Source organism: Ceratotherium simum, chromosome 12, assembly GCF_057802395.1.
Source record: "Ceratotherium simum simum isolate JZ-2026a chromosome 12, ASM5780239v1, whole genome shotgun sequence".
NCBI lineage: Eukaryota > Metazoa > Chordata > Mammalia > Perissodactyla > Rhinocerotidae > Ceratotherium > Ceratotherium simum.
Window position 1 is genome coordinate 22,171,695 of NC_141911.1, and position 26,029 is coordinate 22,197,723.

Genomic DNA, 26,029 nt, shown 5'->3' on the forward strand with positions numbered 1-26,029 from the left:
AAGGATGTGTAACTATGACATACAACTATCTACAGGGGTTTTGGGGGAAAAAAATAAATAAACAAAATTATAAACACAGGGATAGACTAAGGACTTTTTTCAGTGATGCGAGAACTCCAAACTTTTATCTCCCATGCATTTCCTCTGGAAGCTGCTGAAGAAAATAATCCACCAGAACAAAGGACTGACCTCCAAAGGAAAAGCACCTTAAAGCAGACACCAAGCGAATCCTCAGAATGACGTCTGGGTGGCAGCTCACACAGCAACTCTCGGGTCAGAGCAGGTCAGAGCCTCCTCAAGAGGATTCCACAAAATCAAAGTGATAGAAGGCCAGGTGTGTTTCAATGAGTTGAGGGGGCATTTAGATAATTTTGGATATAATTTGGGAATAAAATAAGCACAAGGAAGTAGAGAACAAAGAAAATAAATACATGAGACAGTGATCAACTAGGGGAAAATACTATGTGCACAGAGGAAACGTAATCAGCGCATCTTACGTGACACAGATTTGAATAGTGTTGAAGTAACTTATCTACTGACTTATGTGTCGCCCCACCCCAGTTCCTGTATTGAAACCTTAGCCCCTAGTACCTCAGAATGTGACTATATTTGGAGAGAGGGCCTTGAAAGACATAATTCAGGTAAAATAGGCTCATGAGTGTGGTACCTAATCAAGTACAACTGGTGTCCTTATAAGTAGAGGAAGAGACACTAAGGATGAGGGTAGACATAGAAAAGGCCATATGTGGGCACCGTCAGAAGGCGGCCGTCTGCAAACCAAGGAGAGTCCTCAGGAGAAACCACACCTGTGGACACCTTGGTCTTGGACTTCCAGCCCCCAGAAAAGGGAGAAAATAAATTGCTATTTAAGCCATCCAGTCTGTGGTATTTTGTTATGTCAGCCCCAGCAAACTAATACAAAATATAAAAGTAATATAAAGATGGAAAAATAAATGTTTTAAAAAAGGAAATAACTAATTTAGGAGGGGTCAGAGACTGAAGATGGATTGCCCTAAATCCTCATTTTCCCAAGGAGAGTATTAAAAGATAATGCACCTCGGGCCGGCCCTGTGGCTTGGTGGTTAAGTGCACGCGCTGCGATGCTGGCGGCCCGGGTTCGGATCCCGGGTGCACATCGAGGCACCACTTCTCCGTTCATCCTGAGGCCGAGTCCCACATACAGCAACTAGAAGGATGTGCAGCTACGACACACAACTATCCACTGGGGCTTTGGGGGGAAAAATAAAATAAATAAAAAAAAAAATCTTTAAAAGATAATGCACCAAACTCAAATGTACATAGGTATCACTATCAGCATGATATAAGGGAAATGAGAGACTCGCCTTAAGTGCAAAATTTAAGGGAGTGCAAAAAAACCCCTCAGTAATCAAGACAAATGCTACTTTTTTTTGGGGGGGGGGGAGAAAGATCAGCCCTGAGCTAACACCTGTTGCCACTCCTCCTCCTTTTTTTTTCCTTTGCCAGGGAAGATTGGCCCTGGGCTAACATCCATGCTCATCTTCCTCTACTTTATATAGGACGCTGCCCCACCATGGCTTGACAAACGGTGTCGGTGCATGCCCAGGATCCGAACCTGAGAACCCTGGGCCACTAAAGCGGACCACGTGCACTTAACCACTACGCCACCAGGCTGGCCCAGAAATGCTATTTTTAAAAATCAAAATTAATGCAAAAATTTCATGATGAACAAAACGTCATGTTTATACAAAGGTTCAGTATTAATGATTTTTCCTTAATGAATGCCTTCTTACCAAATTCATGCAAAACTAATTCATGCAGAATGCCTGTTAAAATTGTCATATTTGATTCAATACTTTAATATCAAAAAATTAGATATTACAGATAATTTTGAAGTACCCCAACTATTCTTCTATCTCACTCCTTTAGGGAGCTAAATGTGTTGTGTACCTTTCAGTCTACTTTAAAAGAATTAATATGAAAAATTTGAAAGATATACAGAAGCAGAGAGAATAAAAATTTAAAAACACCATATTTCTATCAATCCACATTGAACATTTATCGATTTTAATTCCTTTCTTTTTCTCCCATTTTAGCGCTGTCATTTCACTCCTATGTATATACCACAGCACCTATTACTAAAAATATGGACATTTTCTTGCATTACCTTTATAATAGCTAAGAAAACAAGCATTGCTTTTAAGACTTAATCTATAATCAAATTTCCCCAAATGGCTCATAAATGTCTTTTTAAATTTGGTTTGTTCAAGTTACAATCCAAGGAAGTTCCAGGCTTCACATTTAGAAATGTTCAGTTCCAACTGTCCTCTTGTTTTGTTTTTGTTTTTTTTAAAAATGTCATTGACTTAAGTGACTAGGTCATTTCCCTGTATAATTTCCACATAATTGTGTTGTTTTCTCATAGTGTCATTTAGCTTATTCCTCCTCATACTCTGTGTACTTGCTGTAAACTGAAAAGAGAGCTACAAAGGTTTGCTGAATTCAGATTCCACTTTTGTGACAGGAATACTTCATAGGTGATGCAGTATAGTTCAAAAAACAAAATAAGTGTACACATAATGTCTAGTTGCTCCCTTTAGTGATGCTGTGATTGATCAGCAGGTTAGGGTGGTGACAGCCTGAGAGCTCAACTGTAAAGTCACCACCAGAGGTTCTAGCCAGCTCAGTAAGGTGATGCTAAAAAAGGCTTAAGCATTGAACGGAAGAAATAAAACTGTCATTATCTGCAAAAGACATGATTGTCTTTTAGAAAACTCACAAGAATAAATTATAACTCACAGAGAAATTATAAAGTCTTGAAGGAATTTTAGCAAGATTATTGTATAATAAAATCAATAAATATATTTTTATGTATATCTATATGTGAGTGACTTACAGAAAAATACACTGTTTAAAGTGAACCTTTTACAACTGCATCAAAAATGTTAAATAGCTAAGAATAAGTGTGAAAATGAATATGTGAGAGTATTGTGAAGAAGATCATAAACATTTAGGGAAAGATTGAAGAAGACCTTTACAAATGTAAAAGTACACCATGGATTGGAAGACTCAATAGAGTAAAGGTGTCAACTCTCTCCAATTTGGATTACAGCTTCAATGTAATCTCAAATAAAATCCCCAAGGACACTATTTTAACAGAATTAAGACAAGCTGATCCTAAAATTGTTATGGAAGAACAAAGCACAAAAAAGTCATGGCACTTCTGAAGAAGAGGAACAAAGTTGAGACGTATCTTACCAGACATCAACATAGTAATTATGACGGTGTTGTTCTGGTGCAGGGATAGAACAGAATAAAGGCCCACAAAAATGAATGCAGACACAGAATGACAAATATACAGAAACTGGCTGTATGATACTGCCCACTTGCAGATCAGAGTGAGAAATGAACTGTTCAATAAATGGTTCTGGGACAACTGGTTATCCAGATGGACTCCATCTTACGGCTGCAAACAAAAATCAATTCATTTACATTTAAAGATAGAAGACTAAACTATAAAACATTTTGAAGTCAACATAGGAGACTATATTAACCACCTTTGCGTGGGAGAATGACTCATAGAAGACTCTAAACTCATAAAAGAAACAGCATAAAGGAAAAGAAAGATACAGTTAGCTATCTTAAAATTGCAATACAATACACACAAAAGAGGTTTTTCAAAGAAGATAAAAATAAATCTTATGTGTATAACAGGAAAAAATCCAAAAGAATATTTACACAACTGTCAATCATGGGTCAATAAGATAGAGATTATAAGGGAGTTATATTTCTGTTATATGTTGTTAAATATACAATCTTTTAGTGGAAAGCCTATATTACTATTGAAATATTAAACTTCAGAAAAGTTTGATAAAATGTTGGGAAAATTTTAAACAAAAATTTGCAAATTAAAATGTGATCCAAAAGAAGCAATTACAAATGATTGGCAGGTCAATATAAATATGAAAGACTTCTCTATAGCAAGAAGCACCATGAAAAAGGTTAAAAAGAAAAAGCTATTTCAACAGTGGAAAAATTAGCAACATATCGTTGATTGCCATATATATATTTTACATGATGTATACATCCATAATTTGTGTTTGTGTATGTTTATATATGTAGTATGTACATATATATAGGGTGAGTATACAGATTACATAAGGATAGTAGATAAAAATTTACACAAATATGAAAAACATCAATAAAGGGAATAGAAGGGAACTTGAAGATATTCATACTCACTAGTAATTTTAACAAATGCAATTCCACAATGAATTACCATATTGCCTATCAGACGGGCAAAGATAACCCTCACCTACCATTATTGGAAGTATAAACAGTTTGACTCTTCTAGGGGTGGGACAAGTAGAAATATATATCAAAATGTTCAACTTATATAGGTGTAAACCAAACAATTCAACAATTATGCTTTTGATAATGTATGCTATTCAAAAATTTTAAAACACAAAAAAGTATGCAGTTTCTAAAAGTCTTTCTAGTACCTCACTCAATTATGAACAGCCAACATTTATGAGCCATTTATAAAAGCCTAACATGAAAGACAGAGACTAAATAAACAGGAGGAAGGAGCTTGGAGGAGTAAATATTGGAAGCAAAATACAACTTCAAAATACCATATATAAAATTCTTAAAGAAGAATATTAACAAAGGTTAGTACACCTAGTATGTTCCAGGAAGAACAAGTTGGCCAGTGTGGCTGGAGGGCAGAGATTCTTTAACTAGAAAGTTGGATAAAGTTACTCTTTCCCTCAAAAGCCTCTAAGGACTCCCATTTCAGATTAAAATACCTAAAATGGCCTATTTGACCCTATAAAAAAAGCTGACTCTTCCTCCCTCTCCCCTACATCCACCTCTCTGACTCCACTCTTACTATTTTCCCTTCACTGACTCCACTCCACTTCGGGCTTCCTTGCTGTCCCTCGCTTGTCAGTCCCTTTCCTGTGGAACGGCTAGAACATTTGCTCCAGCCGTTTACTTTGCAATGCTCCACCACTGCTATTCCCTCATCCAAAGTTTTTTTTTTTGTGTGTGAGGAAGATCAGCCCTGAGCTAACATCCGATGCCAATCCTCCTCTTTTTTGCTGAGGAAGACTGGCCCTGGGCTAACATCCGTGCCCATCTTCCTCTACTTTATATGGGACGCCGCCACAGCGTGGCTTGACAAGCGGGGCGTCGGTGCGTGTTGGGGATCCAAACCTGTGAACCCCCGGCCACTGAAGTGGAGCACGGGCACTTAACTGCTGTGCCACCGGGCTGGCCCCTCCCTCATCCTAAGTTTTGCTCAGATTCCACGTTCCCTACGATGCCTACCCTGACATTCCCACTTCACACAGCTAAACCTCCCCACCCACAGTACTCCCACGCCCTTGACATTGATCTACTTTTCCCTGTTCCCATAGCTCTTTTTCAGCCTCTTACTTGCTGTATCAGTTATGTTTATTACTTGATTGTCTTTTTTCTCCACTCTAGAAAGTATGCTGCTCAAGGACAGGAATCTTGGCTTTGCTCACCTGGTACAACTTCAGATTGACGGTATCTGTGATTGTTAATTTGATATGTCAACTTTGCTGGGCCTTGGTGCTCAGATATGTGGTCAAACATTATTCTGGATGTTTCTCCAAGGGTGTTTTTCAATATTAACACTTGAATTGGTGGACTTTTTATTAAGTAAAGCAGATTGCCCTCCACAATGTGGGAGAGCCTCATCCAATCTGTTGAAGGCTGGAATAGAACAAAAGCAGGACCTACCATGAGCAAGAGAGAGTTCCGCCAGAGGATGAAGACCTTTGGGCTTGAACTGCAGCATGGAATCTTCCTTGGGTCCCTAGGCTGCTGGCACCATGCAGATTTTAGACTCATCAGTCTCCATAATCGTTTGAGCCAATTCCTTAAAACAAATCTTTCTCTAAAAACACACATCCCATTGGTTCTGTTTCTCTGTTTGTCTGTGAGAATCCTGACAAATATAATATTTTACCGCTCAGCCAAATAAATGAACAAAGTTCAAAACACTAGGAATAAAAATCTTAAAAATATCATAAAATATCATTTTAAAATCTTTAAAATATCATAAATCTTTAAAAGATCATAAAATATCATAAAATATCCAAAGTATCAAGAATCAGATTAGTATTAGACTTTTCAAAAACAATAGCATGTTTTGAAAATTAGGGAATGACTGGCTTAAATGTCATCTAAACATGGGTAGGATAAAATCATTTTGAAACATGCAAAATCCCCCAAATTTTAAAACATCGTAACATTTGAGGTGATGTCACTCCAAAGTGAAAAGATAAGACAAGCAGGAAACATGGAATTAAACCAACAAGGAATCCAACAGCAGAAGACAATTCTCAGGATAGTGAGGAGAGATAACAATTATATACCCATAGGCTAGCTTGTCCAGATTGGAACATGAGATCCAGAACTATGTTCACAAGGAAAAAAAACTATTAGATTATCTATAAATGTGTGTAGGGAAAGGGAAAAGGTAAAATCCCCATTATCCACAGTAATCAGTCAATTGTGCCAACTGATAAAAGACATAATAAAGAGAGAACAGTAGAACGTGATATTAAGAATTACAGAGGATGGGCCAGCCCCGTGGCATAGTGGTTAAGTGCATGCGCTCCGCTGCCGGCGGCCCGGTTTCAGATCCTGGGAGCGCACCAACACACCGCTTATCAGGCCATGCTGCGGCGGCATCCCATATAAAGTGGAGGAAGATAGGCACAGATGTTAGCCCAGAGCCAGTCTTCCTCAGCAAAATGAGGAGGATTGGCATGGATGTTAGCTCAGGGCTGATCTTCCTCACACACACACACACACACAAATATATATATATATATATATATATATATATATATATATATATATAAAGAATTACGGAGGTAAACAGCAGAATTCATTGAAGAGAAAGGTAGATATGAGGTAAGGATGACTGTTAACAACTTATATAATTGTAAAATAGTGACTATAATTAAAAGACAATTTATAGGCGATTTCAACAGAAAATATTTCATTGGATGTGTTAAGTAATATAATACCCAAATACTTTGTCTTAGAAATTCAAAGCACTTGACAATTGATACCCATAAAATCTATGAAACTGGCATCACTACCATGTTTTTATAGTTGCTGAAAATGAAGGAGAAAAATCTATTCTGGTTTTCCAGCAGTAAACCTTAAAAAGAATCTAGAATTACTGAGACTAAATTTACTGGCTAAGTTACCCCTAAACAGTGTTTTTTCCCAAGTACTTCATCTTTCATCATCTATCACTGAAGAGATTGTAAGAGGTTTAGAATCTATTCCAATATAGAAATAGGGGCAAATGGCTTCTGTAAAAGAATTGTTAAAAGTATAGAGAAGAGATCTATGGTTCATATTATAAAAGGAAACCTCACCCAACTCATAGTCCAAAAAAATGCCAATCTTACTGGGTCTTACTATGGGCAGGAGCTGGGTTCTCTTAGGACCCAACACAGCATAGACGCTCTCACCATATAGCCCAATTGCCCAGAATCTACCGTCAACTACTGGCTGATTCTGCCAGTTCCTAGGAAAACACTCTCAACACACCCCCAGTGTCCATTTAGGCTTGTTTCCCACTTCTACCTCCCAGTAATGCCTGCCAGAACTAAATCTGTTACAACCCAGGACAGCAGGGCAGAGAGAAAATCTCCTCGGGTTATAACAAAGGTTTTGTTTTCTCTTTCCATACTGCACAATTTTTCTGTCCTCAGAGACAATAAGCCGAGGATGTGCCATTTCAAGATCTAGAATCACATCTACTTGAAATGGCTTGATAATTCTGTCCAAGCCAGAATATTGTGGAGGAAGGCTAAATCCATATTTCTTTAATTGGAATGAAAAGAGTTCAGGGTCTTTTAGGTTTTGATATCTATGGTGGATACTCTTAACATGCATCAGTAATTCCAGTTCTGACTGCACACACTTGCCCTCTACCTCCCTCAATCGATGTTTTAATTTGGAGACATGACCTGACCATGTTATAAAGTTTTCATTGAGTTTTGTTAAAATGTCCATCTCTTCATCTTCCATCTGCCTAAGAAGAGCCTCTTGCTGACTCTGTACAAATAGTCTAAGTTGTTCAAATTCAGAATTGATTTCTTCTCTTCTATATTCTACCTTCTTTTTCAGCTCCACTGATTTGCTAGCTTGCAGAGTTATCACTTTTTCAAGTCGTTTTAAATTATCCTTCATGGGCTCAAGGCTACATTCCAGAATTTTCCTGTGATAAGATGCAGCTTTCTCAATGGAGCAAATGTAGTGTTTTTGGTGTTGAATGGAGAAACTGCACTGTGTACATAAAACCTCTAGGTCCTTCCCACAAAAAAGGGTCAGAAGTTGATTGTGCTTCTCACATACAGAATTCTCTTCTTTCTTCTTTCTTTTGCTTTTTCTGATCTGCAGGAGCTTAGCAATTTCAGTCAGATTACTGAGTTGAGGGTTGCTCCTGAAGTTCTTGTCACGAAAGCAAAAACGGCAGACAGGACAGGGGAAGATATCATCTAGATCGTTCCAAGTCATGTTGATGCAGGAGTGACAGAAGTTGTGCCCACAGTTGATGGTTACTGGGTCTTTCAAGTACTCTAGATGGATGGGGCAGCTAGACTCCTGGAGGTGTACCAGGGCTGTCACAAACTCCATTGAGCCAAGAACAAAAGTGTGGATAAGAATGCTTCCTTTAGCAAGGCCTGCCTCAAGATCAAGACCCAGTGAGAAGTGGATATCCGCCCCCAGACCTCACAGATTGACCAGCTCTAGGTTTCACTGGCCCAGCATGCTGATGACAGCCACTCAAGTCTTTAGTCCCCTGTCCCTTAACTTGAAGAGCAAGAAGAATTCACTGCTTGTAGCTCTATCACAGATTGGCCCACCCAAATTTAAGATTAATAACTGTCTTATTCGAAAAAGTAGCCACAGGTCCAAGCAAGCAATCATTCCTGTGGGTGAGAAAAATTTTTAATTTCAAAATTTCCTAGACTTGCAATCACACTACAATAATTAACTCAGGCAAGAATCATCAATAACTGCAAAAACTATTAGGTATAATTTTCTGGGTAATAATATATTCACACAATCTCAAAAATATCACTCTAAGAATTATATTTTATTTGTAGAGAGAAAAAATACTGCCTTTACAATGAAGAGATCTAGAGAATACCTCCTGATCAATGAAGGGACAAGTTAATGGCCTACAATGGGAAGAAAAACATCACCTATGAAGTATTTCTGCCAAAAAGAAAAAAAATTTTTTTTTAACCCAAATCTAATCACAGAGAAACAATCACTAAAATGCAAACCATGGAACATTCAACAAGACAATGTTCTTAAACTCTACATAAACAACAATGGCACTGAAAAAAAATATAGGGGAACTGCAGAAACAACTAAAAGAAATTTATGATCTTAGCTTTGATTCTAGATAGGCAGAACAATTGTTATAAAGTGGATAGTCTGGGACAATGGGAAAAATTGAATATGCACTCTTTATTAGACAACAGTAATAACAAAGTTAAGCTTTCTGAAGTCAATAATTGCATTGTAGCTACATAAGAAAATATCTTTTTGGGCCGGCCCTGTGGCTTAGCGGTTAAGTGCGCGCGCTCCGCTGCTAGCGGCCCGGGTTCGGATCCTGGGCACGCACTGCTTCTCCGGCCATGCTGAGGCCGCATCCCACATACAGCAACTAGAAGGATGTGCAGCTATGACATACAACTATCTACTGGGGCTTTGGGGGGAAAAAAATAAACAAATAAAATCTTAAAAAAAAAAAAAAAAGAAAATATCTTTTTTTTGTGTGTGTGTGAGGAAGATCAACCCTGAGCTAACATCCATGCCAATCCTCCTTTTTGCTGAGGAAGACCGGCCCTAAGCTAGCATCTATTGCCAATCCTCCTCCTTTTTTTCCCTTTTTCTCCCCAAAGCCCTAGTAGATAGTTGTATGTCATAGTTGCACATCCTTCTAGTTATTGTATGTGGGACGCCACCTCAGCATGGCCGGACAAGTGGTGTGTTGGTGTGTGCCTGGGATCCGAACCCGGGCCGCCAGTAGCGGAGCACGCACACTTAACCACTAAGCCACGGGGCCAGCCCCAAGAAAATATCTTACTCTTTAGGAAATACATGCTGAAGTATTTACAGATGAAGTGGTCAGGATCTTTGAATATTACTTAAAAAAAAGGTGGGTATCATGGTTTTGGTAAGATGTAGGAGTGAGATGGGTGTGACTATAAGAGGGTAGCATAAAAGAGACTTTGTGGTAATGGAATAGTTCCGTAACTTCATGTTGGTGGCGGCTATGTGAATCTACATGTGGTAAGTGGCACAGAACTATACATAATCACTTGACCAATAACAAATTCCTAGTTTTGATATAGTATTGTTAAGAAACTTGAGAATATGAATGACAGGACTTTTCTGCACTATCTTTCAAAGTTCCTGTGAATCTATGACTATTTCAAAATATTCAAGTTTTAGAAAAATCACGTTCAGGCTCATCCAAATGTTTAACTCAAAGGGAAATGGTGTAGTTCATTTTGTAGAGCGTTGGATACACTGGATTAATCTCTTATGTCCCTTGCCTTTTCTACTCATTGATTTTACCGTACATTTGGGCAGTCTGTCATCTTGTTAGATATACGGACCCAGTGTAGACGTTTAACCTAGACCAAGCCACCATCAGCTTTCAGCTAGATTATGGTACCACCCTTTAAGCGGTCAGCCGGCTTTCACTCTCGCTCCCTTGCATCCATTCACCATTCAGTAGTCAAACTTTTCTATGGAAAATAGAAACTCATAACATCTCTTTCCAGTGTTTAAAACCCTCCAGTGTCTGAGTGCACTTTAAATCCTCAATTCCTCAACAGGGTGTACAAAACACTGTTAAATACTGACCCATACTTGTCACTCTGAGCTTGACTCCTATCATTCTTTCTTCCTTGGCGCACTGCAGTGACAACTTGTTTTGGTTGAACACACTGAGGTCATTGCTATGGAGGTGAGCATTCTCTCTAGGAATCTCTGTCTTTTTCTTCAGGTCTTCTTTCTCAAATGCTACCTCTTCAGGGAAATAGTTTCTATTCACCCAGTTTGACTGCTTTCCTCTCCCCGTACTCTCTTGTTATCTCCTCTCTTTTCTATTTTCTTTCATAGAATGCAATCATAATCTGAAATTGTCTTCATATATTTGTCTGTTGATTAGTTTCTCTTTTGGCTTTAAATAGTGAATAAGATAAGTAGGTTCTTAGTCTACCTTGTCCATTGGCATGTAGAATTTCAATAAGGACTTTTTATAAAAAAGTGAACAACACACACACAAATGATTAAGCCCTAAAAAAACCACAAATATTAACAAATACCAATGTTATATAAAAGATGGGAGACTGTTCAACATTACAAGAGACTAAAGAGAAGAGACAACCAAATGTAACGTGTGATATCTCAATATATTAGGGGTCAGAAAGAAAAGCAGTCGGGCCGGCCTGGTGGCGTAGGGGTAAAGTTTGTGAGTTCCCCTTCGGCGGTCTGAGGTTCACCAGTTCAGATCCTGGGTTGCAGAACTATGCACCACTCATCAAGCCATGCTGAGGCGGAGTCCCACATGGTAGAACTAGAAGGACTTACAACTAGGATATACAGCTATGTACTGGGACTTTGGGAGAAAAAAAGAAAAAGAGGAAGATTGGCAATAGATGCTAGCTCAGGGCCAATCTTCCTCAAAAAAAAATATATAGATGCAGAGAAGTTATTACAAAAAAAAAGAAAGAAAAGTGACACGATGTCTGTAACGTCTTTTTAAACTACAGTCATGCACTGCATAACAACGTTTCACTCAACGACAGCCTGCATATACGATGGTGGTCCCATAAGATTAGTACTATATAGCTCAGCTGTGTAGTAGGTTATACCATCTAGGTTTGTATACTGTGCGTTGTTCGCATAACAACGAAATTGCCTAATGACACATTTCTCAGAACGTATTCCTGCCATTAAGCAATGCATGACTGTACTCAAAGGAATATATTTTACACATCTATATACTATTACACGAACTTGTACACACATGTTGTGAGAGAGAATGCAGGTCAGGCCAAATCTTAAAAATTGGGGAATCCAGGCAAGGGGTATGATGAGGTTTACTGCATTATTCTTTCAACATCACTGTAAGTTTGAAAAAGTTCAAAATAAAAAGTTGGAGAAACTTCTGGCTGCATGCCTACTTTCCAGCCAATCAGAGTTACCCTCTCAGACATGTGGCTACTCAGCCATCAGCACACTATTCTCTTCCCTTCTCCTCCGCACTACCAGGCACCGTTCTTTTAACTCCTTTTGCTGCTCTCCCTTTACATAAAATGAGACTTGAACACAGTAAAATTGTCATGATTTTACATTTGATGCTGGCTTTGTGTTTATGACCCACAGGAAATGACCTCATTTTGACTCATCAATTCTAAACTACACCTTATTTCAGAATTATTAAAATGTAAAAACCCATGCATCTTAGAATTGATGAAATATGATTATATATACCTGTCATGCATTTTAACATCCTCCCCTCATTCATTACAATGCAACACACTTTACATCACAGAACTACACCAGGCTTAGGGGCCTGAGGAACTTAGACAAGACAGTTGGATGGAGGTTGGCCCATCTTCCTAAATACACATGCAGGTAATCCTAGTCTATAAGTAAATTCACTCCTTTTTCCCTCTAGCTAACGTATACCTTGAGTCTGAATTACTTGCCAGATCTTCTGGCCACTCTCATCCGCATGTGCGCGTTTGGATAGTGGGGTTTGTCATGTGTGTGGAGGGTAGGAATGGGCTGGTAGACAGTGGGTTTTCTAACATAGACTGATCCACAGCTCCTCTCTGCTTCCTTTGATCTAGCAGTGCTCAGTACTTTTTAGACCCTTCTATGTCAATCTCCTATCTGAGTAAATATTACTTCCTCTGACTAGTGACCCTTTGTCTCACTTTTTCCCTGGGGTGAGTTCTGAGGCTTTTTGGAGAGAGCTCAAGTCACCTTCTCTGATAAGGTTTACTATGTGTCAGGGACTCTGCTAAGTGCCTTCCACACAGTCACTGACTGTCCTCAATTAACCCCCACAACTTTGTGAGTTGGTGTGGATAGAAGCAATCCAACAGAGGCCCTGAGTGTCCCCGCACGGGCTTTTGAGTAGGCCAGGAATGCAGGGCCCTGACTGTTCTTCACCCAGGCCATTTCTCAGGGTTGTGTTTGCAGAAGGCATCCTTGAAAGTGGGAGTCTCCCTGTGGGACCAAGAACAGGCTTGCTATAAAAGTGGATCCCCCAAACTCAGTGTTCTTTGGCTATGTTGCAAACCCATGGTGTGCACAGCATCCAACTGGTCCCTCCACATCACCTCTGGTGGGACTTGGGAGGTATGGGGAACCAACGCAAACATCATGCTCATGCTGCTGGCTATGCCAGGGGTGATAAGGTCCTGTCTCTGATGCAGGATCTTGTGTCATTGGGCAGCAACTATGAAACATTAACAGGCTAATTTACTAGCTGCCAAGTAGGGTAAAACCCTAAATCTTGACAGTTTGGTGTTAAAAATCCTCAATTATGGCTGTAGTAGAATTTAAATTTATGAGAATTTGAATAGGCTTATCCAAAGTCATAATACTAACTGGTGTAACTACTAGCATGATTCTACACCATTAAGCACACTACACTTCTTGGTACTCCTGTGACATAATAAGAAATATATACTCGGTCTTTATTGCAGCTTCTTGACACAGTGCTCTTAACACCTTTGGAATGTCCCTAGGATAAGAGTGTCTTTTGGACACAAAGAAATGGAAAGATATTCCGTGCTCTTGGATTGGAAGAATTAACATAGTTAAGATGTCCATACTTCCTAAAGCCATCTATAGATTCAATGCAATCCCTATCAAAGTTCCAACAACATTTTTCACAGAAATAGAACAAAGAATCCTAAAATTTATATGGAACAACAAAAGACCCCAAATAGCTAAAGGAATCCTGAGAAAAAAGAACAAAGCTGGAGGTATCACACTCCCTGATTTCAAAATATACTACAAAGCTGTAGTAACCAAAACAGCATGGTACTGGCACAAAAACAGACACACAGATCAATGGAATAGAATCGAAAGCCCAGAAATAAACCCACACATCTATGGACAGCTAATCTTTGACAAAGGAGCCAAGAACATACAATGGGGAAAAGAAAGTCTCTTCAACAAATGGTGTTGGGAAAACTGGATAGCCATGTGCAAAAAAATGAAAGTAGACCCTTACCTTACACCATACACAAAAATTAACTCCAAATGGATTAAAGGCTTGAATGTAAGACCTGAAACTGTGAAACTTCTAGAAGAAAACATAGGCAGTACGCTCTTTGACATCAGTCTTAGCAACATCTTCTCAAACACCACGTCTGACCGGGCAAGAGAAACAATAGAAAAAATAAACAAATGGGACTACATCAAACTAAAAAGCTTCTGCACAGCAAAGGAAACCATCAACAAAACGAAAAGACAACCTAACAATTGGAAGAAGATATTTGCAAACCATACTTCTGATAAGGGCTTAATCTCCAAAATATATAAAGAACTCATGCATCTTACCAACAAAAAAACTACCAACCCAATTAAAAAATGGGCAAAGGACCTGAACAGACATTTCTCCAAAGAAGATATACAGATGGCTAACAGACACATGAAAAGATGTTCAAAATCATTAACTATCAGGGAAATGCAAATCAAAACTACAATGAGATATCACCTGACGCCCGTCAGAATGGCTATAATTAACAAGACAGGAAACAACATGTGTTGGAGAGGATGTGGAGAGAAGGGAACTCTCATACACTGCTGGTGGGAGTGCAAACTGGTGCAGCCACTATGGAAAACAGTATGGAGATTCCTCAAAAAATCAAGGATAGAACTACCATATGATCCAGCCATCCCACTGCTGGGTATTTATCCAAAGAACTTGAAAACACCAATTTGTACAGGTACATGCACCCATGTGTTCATTGCAGCATTATTCACAATAGCCAAGACTTGGAAGCAACCTAAGTGCCCATCAAGGGACGAATGGATAAAGAAGCTGTGGTATGTATACACAATGGACTACTACTCAGCCATAAGAAAGGATGAAATCCAGCCATTTGTGACAACATGGATGGACATTGAGGGTATAATGCAAAGTGAAATAAGTCAGAGGGAGAAGGTCAAATACCGCATGATTTCCTTCATTAAGTAGTAGATAATAACAACAATAAACAAACACATAGGGACAGAGATTGGATTGGTGGTTACCAGACGGGAAGGGGGGAGGGAGGAGGGTGAAAGGGATAATTTGGTACATGTGTTTGGTGATGGGTTGTAATTAGTATTTTGGTGGTGAACATGATGTAATCTATGCAGAAATAGAAGTACAGTGATGTACACCTGAAATTTTTACAATGTTATAAACCAATGTTACTGCAACAAACCAATGTTACTGCAAAAAAAAAAAAAAAAAAAAAAAGAGTGTCTTTTGTATGCTAATGAATGAGTTGGCTGAGTATCCCTAAATAGCTTCAGAATGGAGGCAGGTCACCAGGAAGACTAAGGCACTAGAAGGCTGGGACTTTCAGCCCTAACCTGCGACCTCTTGGGAAGGTAGAGGCACTGGAGATTGAGGCAATCACCAATGGCCAACAATTTAGTCAACCATGTCTACGTGATGAAACCTCCATACAAATCCCTAAATGTTGGGGTTCAGAGAACTTCTGGGTTGGTGAATACATTGAGGCACTTTGGGGATGGCATGCTGTACCTACTCAGAACAGATGCTCAGTAAGTGGTATTGTACAGAAGAGTTAACAGAGCATGCCTAAGACTGCTGTCCTTAGAAAAGCTGCTTGAAAGGTTGGCCCTTGGCTCCTGTCTGGTAACTTGGATTTTATAAGGGTTCCCACCATTCCCTGATAACAATAGTTCACTGTGCCTAAAGTGTTTGTACATCGTTATGTACAATCATAGATGATGTGGTTTACGCTAACCACCAGCACTCCTTCCGAGAATCTGGAAATTTGATAAACACTAGACAGAGGCTGACTACATGACCTGTTCCCCAAAAACATCTTGGGCAGCGAGTCTCTAAAGAGCTACCCTGGTAGACAACATTTTGCACGTTATCACAACTTACTGTTGGAGCAATTAAGCAGGTCCTATGTGACTCAGCTGGACAGGACTTTTGGAAGTTTGCCATGGTTTCCCCCACATCATGAGCCTTTTCCCTTTGCAGATTTTGCTTTGTATCTATCCACTATAATCAATCATACTTCTGAGAACACTTTATGCTGAGCCCCGTGAGTCCTCCTAGCAATGGCCGAACCTGGGTGTAGTCTTGGGTACCCCTAGACACAAGTATTATTATTAGATCTTATAAAACTTCAAAGGAAAAAAGAGCTCCTGGAAGTCTAGCCCAACTGCCTAGATTTTTATTATATCATATAATGTATTAAAGTATATATTATAGCACTATTTCAGTCTAAAAGCTACTATATATTTGTTACTACCTCTTTAATGAGTAGAACAGGTGCTAAGCTGGTGACGGCAGCAGTTTGTCAAAGAAAATTTGCATATACTCTACTTTTGAAGCAGCTGTAAGGTATTATTCCATTTTTAAAAATTTTATTATATTGCAATTGAAGGATAGCACAGCACGCCACCCCCAAACATGCCCATTTGGCATAAGGATGATTTTGAGCTGATTATTTTGAGAAACTGCAGACACAGAAGTTCTGAAAACAGAGAAGTTATCCTTTTGTAAGGGAAATTTACATTAGAAAGGGAGCCTGTACCAGGAAGAGATCTAGTACAAGAGTTCACTGTTTCACCTGAGACTCATCTGCATGGCAAGGCTACCTTTGTTTACCAAACATTTCCTCTTCTCACCTTCCTGTGAATTGCCTTCTTCCTCTTTGAAGCCCCAGTCCCCTATTCCCTTGGCTTAGCTCAGGATGGTACACAGTCATGAGCTGCATCATGACGTTTCAGTCCATGATGGACCACATATACGATGGTGGTCCCATAAGATTAGCACCATATAGCCTAGATATGCAGTTGGCTATACCATCTAGGTTTGTGTAAGTACACTCTATGTTTCCAAAACAATGAAATCACCTAATGACTAATTTCTCAGAACGTATCCCCATCATCATGCGATGCCTGGTTGCATTAAGTCTCATATCTTTGTGGGGCTCCCGTAGGTACATATGTCCATACGTAATTAAAATTTTTTTCTCTCATTAACCCTCTTGGGGGAGGGGTCTCAGCCAAGAACCTAGTAGAGGGAAAATTATTTTCCTTCCCTACACAATAAAAAGAATGTATAAAGTAATAATGCGTCTTCCAACTCTTCTGCGCTTCCAATCTAACTTTTCATAAACAACACTATCATTGCATGGGTTCCTAATCCTTGTTTAAAATTCCATATTCTATGGAATTTTGGGCTGGGTAAATACGAAGAGGAAGTTTTAAGAATATTGCCCAAGGCTGTACAGTACATTACAAAAGATGACTGGAATTTTTGAAGGCATAAGGAACAATTATGTTACTTTAAAAAGAGTATTTCATTTAAAATAAGTAGGTGGGTGGTGTTCCTGCATAGATCCTGGTTCCTAAAGGGTCCTCCCCTCCCCCACATACTTATCTCCTCTAATGCACCTTCCAGACTCATGCCATGAAGTGAAAAGAACAGTTTTGGGGGCCACTTCCCCAGTCCAAGCTATAAACATTAGCCTACTATTGTAACTACTGCCTTCTACTCCATCCCCTCAATCAGTTGCATAACTCTACAGCTTTTTAAACTCAAATCTAATCTTCTTACCTCCCAATTTCAAGCACTGCAATAGCTTTTCATTACTATAATACAAGATTTTGAGGACACGAACATCTGGCCCTTACTCTCATTTCCTGACTCCATATATCTGTCATACCACAGATCATAGTTGAGATTTTACATTTATTTTTGTCAACTGTTGGTTAATGACATTACAGAGTACAGTTCATGGTGTGAATTCTTCCATATTTTTCCTCAAAACTGTATTACCTACTCTCATTCTTGTACTGTTGAAAAGTGTTGCCTAGTGAGCTCAATAAATATTAGGCTAATAAATTAAACCTGTGGTAGATTGCCAGCTCTCAAAATTCAACCTCTATGACTTTAGATGATGCTTAACATACTACAGCCTCAACCTTCCCATCTGCCAAAAAAAAAAAAAAAAAGATAACTCTCTACCTACAAGACCTTTGTGAGGAGTAAAGGGTGACTAAATCCGCCAGGAAGGTGCCGGCACTGTAGGGTGGAGCATCCTTACTGAACATCCCAACAATCCTCCTTTGGAGACCATGTGGCTACCTCCCAAACTATCGTTCAGCTCAACGTCTCCATCATTTAACACGGCCCCACCACCTGCACTAAGACTACACAGGTCTGAGCTGAGGCCCGGGACCCTGTATTTCTTAAAGAGTCTCCCAGAGAGTTTGAGGAGGCCCAATTAAGGACAAGCCGCGACCCCGAGGTATGGCGCCCAGCAGACGCTCAGGAAGCCCCTGCTCAGCTAAGCCTCACAACCAAAGGCCCTACTTGGCCCTTTATCTGCCCTCCTGGCTTACCTGGACCAGGCGGCTCAGTGGCTCAGGCAGGAGACTGCGCAGCAGCCTCAGAGCCAAACGGGGCGCAGAACCAAGACGCCAAAACGCCCCTGAGTGCGCGGGTTCCGGCGGCCGAAGCGCACAGCCGCTCTGCGCGGTGATTGGCGGTTCCCCCGGAAGTGGACAGGTAATGGCTTGCGCATGCTCAATGACCCTGAGTTATTGGGGAGGTGGGGAGAGGGACAGATCCTGAGGAGGGAGGCGGCTACAGGCTCAGTGACCAGAGCATTATTGGCTTAAATCGTTCACTTAATTCCAAGTGGCATCTTTTTCATGTTATGACTATTTTTATTCCTGTGAGAAACTTGAAAGTCAAAGTAAGCCCAGGCCATGCTCACCGGAGGCTGGTTTTAACAATCTTGACCGCAACCTCCTTCATCCACCAAATCTCCTCCACATCGACCAGACAGTAAAGGGGTGAAGAGTTCTGCAGTGTAACCTTTTCACCTGGTCTGGTGTTACAGGGTGGTGTAGGTGAGCTTTGAGATAAAAGAACAATCAGCTCTTTGGATCAGTTTGCATCTCAGTGGCTGAGTGGGTGGGTCTGTCCCTCCCTGTAGGATTAGGCCCTACCACCTCAGTCTCCACTGGCTCTTTCCTGAGGAAGTGCCGTTTGAGGTGGAATTTGAGGACGGAACATGAGTTACTTAGACAATCTTGATAAAATCTTCAAGGCTTGCAGATTAGTAATTGAGAAGCTTCTTAACTCATAACTTGGTACCTGTGGGACTGAAAGAGGCTAATATTTGCAGAAGAAATAATAAAATTAGCATATTACTTTTCTATTGAAAACATAGGGCTGGATTCCCAGAGGAATAGCCTATTGTTCTGTGGTCTGGTATCTAATGGAAGGATAGGAGTGAATTAGGCAGGTCCATGTGCATATGTTATTGGTTGTTTTTTTGATAAGTGTGATTTATAAGAAATATATATTTGGTCTTCGTCCTTGGTTTCTGGCTCACAGCTCCCAAAACTCTTGTAATTTCCTGTGGGGTAAGAGCAATGGGAGCGTCTTTTGTTATAAAATTTGGTCTCTTATCCTTAGTAACTGGAAGAAAAAAAAAAAAAAACTCTTCAGAGCGGTAAAAGTGAAAATAGATGTTTTGTAATTCTAAGAGCCCCTTCAATCACAAGTGAATTTATGTTAATGAGGTGACTTTTGGAAATTCCCAAAAGATTGAGGGGTAGGGGAGGGCTGGTTGACGGGGTAACCAACCAAAAATAGAGGATAAGGAGGGGGTTTGGAGAGCTTCTAGGTCGCTAAGACAGAACACTTGTATGTGCCACCATGGTGGACCCCAAGCTGTACAAGGAGTGAAGCTCCTTTGTTTGGTGCCTCGCCCTATGCATTGCTTCATCTGGCTGTTGATTAGTATCCTTCAATATCCTTTGTAATAAGCCAGTAATCTGGTGAGTAAACTGGTTTCCTGAGTTCTATGAGCCACTCGAGCAAATTAATCGAACCCAAGGAGGGCGTAGTGGGAAAATCTGAAGCAGTCGGTCAGAAGCAAAGGTAACAACCTGGACTTGCAACTAGTGTCTGAAGTGAGGGGCAGTATTATGGGACTGAGCCCTTAACCCATGGAATCTGAGGCTATCTCTGGGTAGATCGTGTCAGAATTTAGTTGAAATGCAGGACACCCAGGTGGTGTCAGAGCATTGCTTGGTGGTGTGGGGAAAAACCCTCCCCACATTGGAATTGGTATCAGAATCATTTTCACAGGGGAAGGGAACTACCTGTGTGAAGGTCCTGTTTTCAGGAAGATAAAGGGTGAAGTAGAAAATGACAGCAGCATTATTGTTGAAGCAAAGAGAACGTACTGGAGAGTCCAAACATGGGCAAAAAAGAGACTGACTAGAGAAGCAGTCTGGGGTGGGGGCCAGAGTATTGAGGGCATTTTAGGCCCTCTTATGAATTTTGGTCTTTGTCCAAGTGCAATAAGAAAACTATTGCAGTGTTTGAAAGGATAAAAATAGCATGATGAGAACTGCGGGATAAAAAGATGTTTATGCAGAAAACAAAGTGTGAGCCAGAATGGATGTGAGTAGACCACTTAGGAGGCTGTTGGAATTACTGAGATAGACATGGTGCCAACTAGTATTTGGATGGTCTCTTGGACAACATAATTTGGATTCAGTTGGCTACACTATTTTGAGTGATTGTGAGTGCAGAAGATAAGGGATCATGATAATAGTTAGCAGTTTATTGAAGGGTTTCAACTGGGTATGGGTTAAATGTGAATGTAATCCCATAATCTATTACTGGGGTTCCTTTCTGGGCCTATACCTGTTACCATGGTTTCCAGTCCTTCAAAGAGGTTTTATGAGCATCAGAATTACCTAAAATACTTGTTAAAATTCCAGAGACCTAGAAATCACCCTAGACCTAGTTTATTGTAAGTAGGGATTTCTTAGTAAGGGGTGGATTTGCTTATTTGATGGGAGGAATAGAAGAATTGGAGCTCTTGAAAGCCCAATAAATAGCTGGCACTAAGCCCCATAAAGTACATTTTATTTAATTCTTACAATAAGTGTAAATATTCATACATGGTCAGGCTGAAACTCAGAGGTTGAGTATCACTCAAATTATTGATTAAATTTCATTGAGTTGAATTTTAATAGAAGAAAGTTTGGAACAGTGCCCAGTGAAACATAGTCATTATTTCACAATTGTTTTTCCAGAATTCATTATGAATTTATGTTGGTCACTTTTTGGGAATAGAGTTCTTATAAACCTACATGGTCTGTTCATGCTTTTCTCCAACTTCTATCTCCCAGAAATGCCTGGCTGAATCAAATTCCTCAGATCATAGGTCAAATGTATAAAAAGTAAATCTCTAGAATGTAGTTTTGTATTTACAAACCTCAGAAATAAGCAGATTAGCATCCACATAGGATCTTTAAATGTCTGTATTTTTTTTCTGCTGAACATCCATCTTTCTTAATTGCAAGGAAAAGATTGCCGGTGTTTCCAAGTTTTTCTATTTGTGATGACCTCTGTTAGCAATTTCTTATGTGTGTGTATGTTTACACATCCTTCAATCTCTTAAGTATCCTAAAATTGTCTTTTGTCTATATAAACACAGAATCTTTTTTTTCTCACAAATTGAATGTGTTCTGCAACTTGCCCTTTTCACCTAGTGATGTGTCTTACAAATTGTTTAATATCCATTCATGTTAATATACTGCACTTTTCTTTTTTTTGCTGAGGAAGAGTCACCCTGAACTAACATCTGTGCCAATCTTCCTCTATTTTGAAATTTTTTTTTAATTTATTTATTTTTCCCCCACAGCCCCAGTAGACAGTTGTATGTCATAGCTGCACATCCTTCTAGTTGCTGTATGTGGGACGCGGCCTCAGCATGGCCAGAGAAGTGGTGAGTCGGTGCACGCCTGGGATCTGAACCTGGGCCGCCAGCAGCAGAGCACGTGCTCTTAACTGCTAAGCCACAGGGCCAGCCCAATCTTCCTCTATTTTGTACGTGGGTCACTGCCACAGCATGGCCACTGACAAGGGGTGTAGGTCCTTGCCCAGAAACCAAACCCAGGCTGTTGGAAGCAGAATATGCTGAACCTAACCTCTATGCCATGGGGCCAGCCCCAATATACTGCAGTTTTTGGAAAATGTTTGCTCCTTGCTCCCTTGTATAAATGGGGTATATTGATAGGGTGATATTTGAAGATCCAGTATTGTATCCTTTTGTCTATATCAGTGTTGCATAGCTTTTTCCCAAATGCTTTTACAATAAAATACAATTTTGAGAACTTAGAAATTTAAAAAATATATTCATCACTTTTACATATGTGATAGACTGATTTTAAAGAATATTCTATTTTATATTTGTATATTGTTTACATTTTAATTATATATTTCATTTTAACACAATCTTCAATAATATTCATTTTTTCTTTTTCATTTTATTTATTTTTTAATTTTATTTATTTATTTTCCCCCAAAGCCCCAGTAGATAGTTGTACGTCATAGCTGCACATCCTTCTAGTTGCTGTATGTGGGACGCGGCCTCAGCATGGCCGGAGAAGCACTGCGTCCGTGCGTGCCCGGGATCCGAACCCGGGCCGCCAGCAGCGGAGCGCGTGCACTTAACCGCTAAGCCAAGGGGCGGGCCCTTCTTTTTCATTTTAGCATGATACTTGATGCCTAATGTCTTTACATTTTTATGAAAAATCATTTCCTGTATATAAAGTAAAAAATAAATAAAAATGTCATATTGGATTTAGGGAAAGAATGAAAAATAAGATGCATTTATTAAAATAGGTCACAACTGCATCCATGATCTGATATTTAGTTTCTTGCATTCAATTTTTTTTGTGTGTGTGTGTGAGGAAGATCAGCCCTAAGCTAACATCCGTGCTAATCCTCCTCTTTTTGTTGAGGAAGACCAGCTCTGAGCTAACATCTATTGCCAATCCTCCTCCTTTTTTTTTTTCCCCCAAAGCCCCAGTTAGATAGTTGTACGTCATAGTTGCACATCCTTCTAGTTGCTGTATGTGGGACGTGGCCTCAGCATGGCCAGAGAAGCAGTGCATCAGTGCATGCCTGGGATCTGAACTTGGGCCGCCGGTAGCGGAGCGCGAGCGCTTAGCCACTAAGCCATGGGGCCGGCCCTGCATTCAATTTTTAAAACATAATCATTTGTATAATTTTTTATGCATCCAATTTATTTTTAAGTGACAAGATAAGAAAGAATCTTCAAGGCTGCTATTTGGAAATTATTTTCAACAAATAATAGGTTCTGGGGTTTTTTTGTAGCAAGTCTAATTTTCAAAAAGAAAAAGGAATCGTTATATTTTTTCTTTAAAAAGAAGTGCCAAAGCAATCCTGAGAAAAATGAACAAAGCTGGAGGCATCATGCTCCTTGATTTTGAAGTATACTACAAAGCTATAGTAATCAAAACAGCATGGTACTGGCAGAAAAACTGACACATGGGTTAATGGAACAGAACTGAGAGTCCAGAAATAAACCTACACATTTATAGGCAGCTGATTTTTGACAAAGGAGCTGAGAACATACAATAAAGAAAGGAAAGTCTCTTCAATAAATGGTGGTGGGAAAATTGGACAGCCACATGCAAAAGAATGAAAATCGACCACTATCTCACACCATCCACAAAAATTAACTCAATGGCTTAAACACTTAAATGTAAGGCCTGAAACCATAAAACTCCTAGAAGAAAACATAGACAGTACGCTCTTTGACATTGGTCTCAGGAGAATCTTTTTGAATATCATATCTACTCAGGCAAGGGAAAAAAAAGAAAAAATAAACAAATGGGGCTACATCAGACTAAAAAGCTTCTACAAGGCAAAGGAAATCATGAACAAAATGAAAAGACAACCCACCAACTGGGAGAAAATATTTACAAATCATGTATCTGACAAGGGGTTAATCTCCAAAATATATAAAGAACTCATACAACTCAATGACAAAAAGACAAACAACCTGATCAAAAAATGGGCAGAGGCTGTGAACAGACATTTTTCCAAAGAAGATATACAGATGGCCAACAGGCACGTGAAAAGAGGTTCAACATCACTAACTATTAGGGAAATATAAATCAAAACCACAATGAAATATCACCTCACACCCGTCAGAATAGCTATTATTTCAAAGATAGGAAATAACAAGTGTTGGAGAGGATGTGGAGAAAAGAGAACCCTTGTACACTGCTGGAGGAAATGTAAACTGGTGCAGCCACTATGGAAATCAGTATGGAGATTCCTCAGAAAATTAAAAATAGAACTACTATATGATCCAGCTATTCCACTTCTGGGTATTTATCCAAAGAACACAAAAACAAGGATTCAAAAAAATATATACACCCCTATGTTCATTGCAGAATTATTCACAATAGCCAATACTTGGAAACAAAACAAGTGCCCATTGAAGGATGAATGGCTAAAGAAGATGTGGTATATATATACAATGGAATACTACTCAGCTAAAAAAAGATGAAATCTTGCCATTTGCGACAGCATGGATGGACCTTGAGGGTATTATGCTAAGCAAAATAAATCAGATGGAGAAAGCCAAATACTGTATGATTTCATTCATATTTGGAAGGTAAAAACAACAGTAATAACAAACAAATACATAAGATACAGAGAATAGATTGGTGGTTACCAGAGGGGAAGGGGGGTGGGGGGAGGGCAAAAGGGGTAAAGAGGCATATGTGTACAGTGACGTAGGTACTAGACTTTTGGTGGTGAACATGATGTAGTCTATACAGAAGTCAAAATAGGATGATGTACACCTGAAATTTATAAACCAATGTTAGCTCAATTAAAAAAAATAAAGAAAAAATAATAAAAAAATAAATAAAATGTCATTAATTTCAAAGAAATTTGAAAATGAAGTTCTGAGAATTGACGATTATTAACATTTTGTAATATGTCTTTACATCTTCTTTTAAAAAAAAGACATGAGGGGCCAGCCTGGTTCGTGGGTTCAGATCCTGGTTGCAGACCTACACACCACTCATCAAGCCATTCTGTGGTGGCGTCCCACATACAAATTAGAAGAGGATTGGCACAGATATTAGCTCAGGCCAATCTTCCTCACCAAAAAAAAAAAAAAAAAGACATGAAACATCACAAAGATCATTGGATATCCAAACTCCTCAGAGAAATTGTGTTTAATGTGTATAAATTAATATATTAACATATATGTATCCATAAATAATGTAATCTTTATACGTGTGGCTTATATTAATCTATGTATGGTATGGTATCACACTATATATTTGCACATTTCTTTTTCTCTCAACATTCTATTTCGGAAATCATGGGAAAGATGATGGTCACTTGAAAAGTTAGTAGCACTGGAGGTAGGGCAATTTGGGAAAGATGTCTATGCTTGTATATTTTAACTTTTTATTATGGTAAATTTTCAACATGTGGAAAATGCAGAAATGGTAGAATAGAACTGTCACACAGCAACAATTAATATGATTAATACTGTTTTATCAATTCTGTGTCTTCCTTCCACCTTCCCTGAAATATTTTGATGGAGACTTCATAAATCATATCATTTCATCTGTAAGCATTTTAGAATATATCACTACAAGATAAGAACTTTTTTTTTCTTTGCTGAGGAAGATTTTCCCTGAGCTAACATCTGTGCCAATCTTCCTCTGTTTCGTATGTGGGTTGCAAGCACAGCGTGGCCACTGACGAGTTGTGTGGGTCCACGCCTGGGAATTGAGCCCAGGCCGCTGAAGTGTAGCTTGCCAAACTTAACCACTAGGCCATGGGACTGGCCCCTCCACTTGAAATTTTTAA

General features: G+C 39.3%; 1 protein-coding gene across 1 annotated transcript; it reads right to left on the reverse strand.

The window, feature by feature from the left end:
• Nucleotides 1-7,011: 7,011 nt before the first annotated feature.
• On the reverse strand, nucleotides 7,012-9,079 carry TRIM60 (tripartite motif containing 60). Its single transcript, XM_014789868.2, is given in 1 exon segment — nucleotides 7,012-9,079. A coding segment is annotated over 1 exon segment (1,413 nt). The 5' UTR covers nucleotides 8,674-9,079; the 3' UTR covers nucleotides 7,012-7,260.
• Between the last annotated feature and the right edge of the window lie 16,950 nt (nucleotides 9,080-26,029).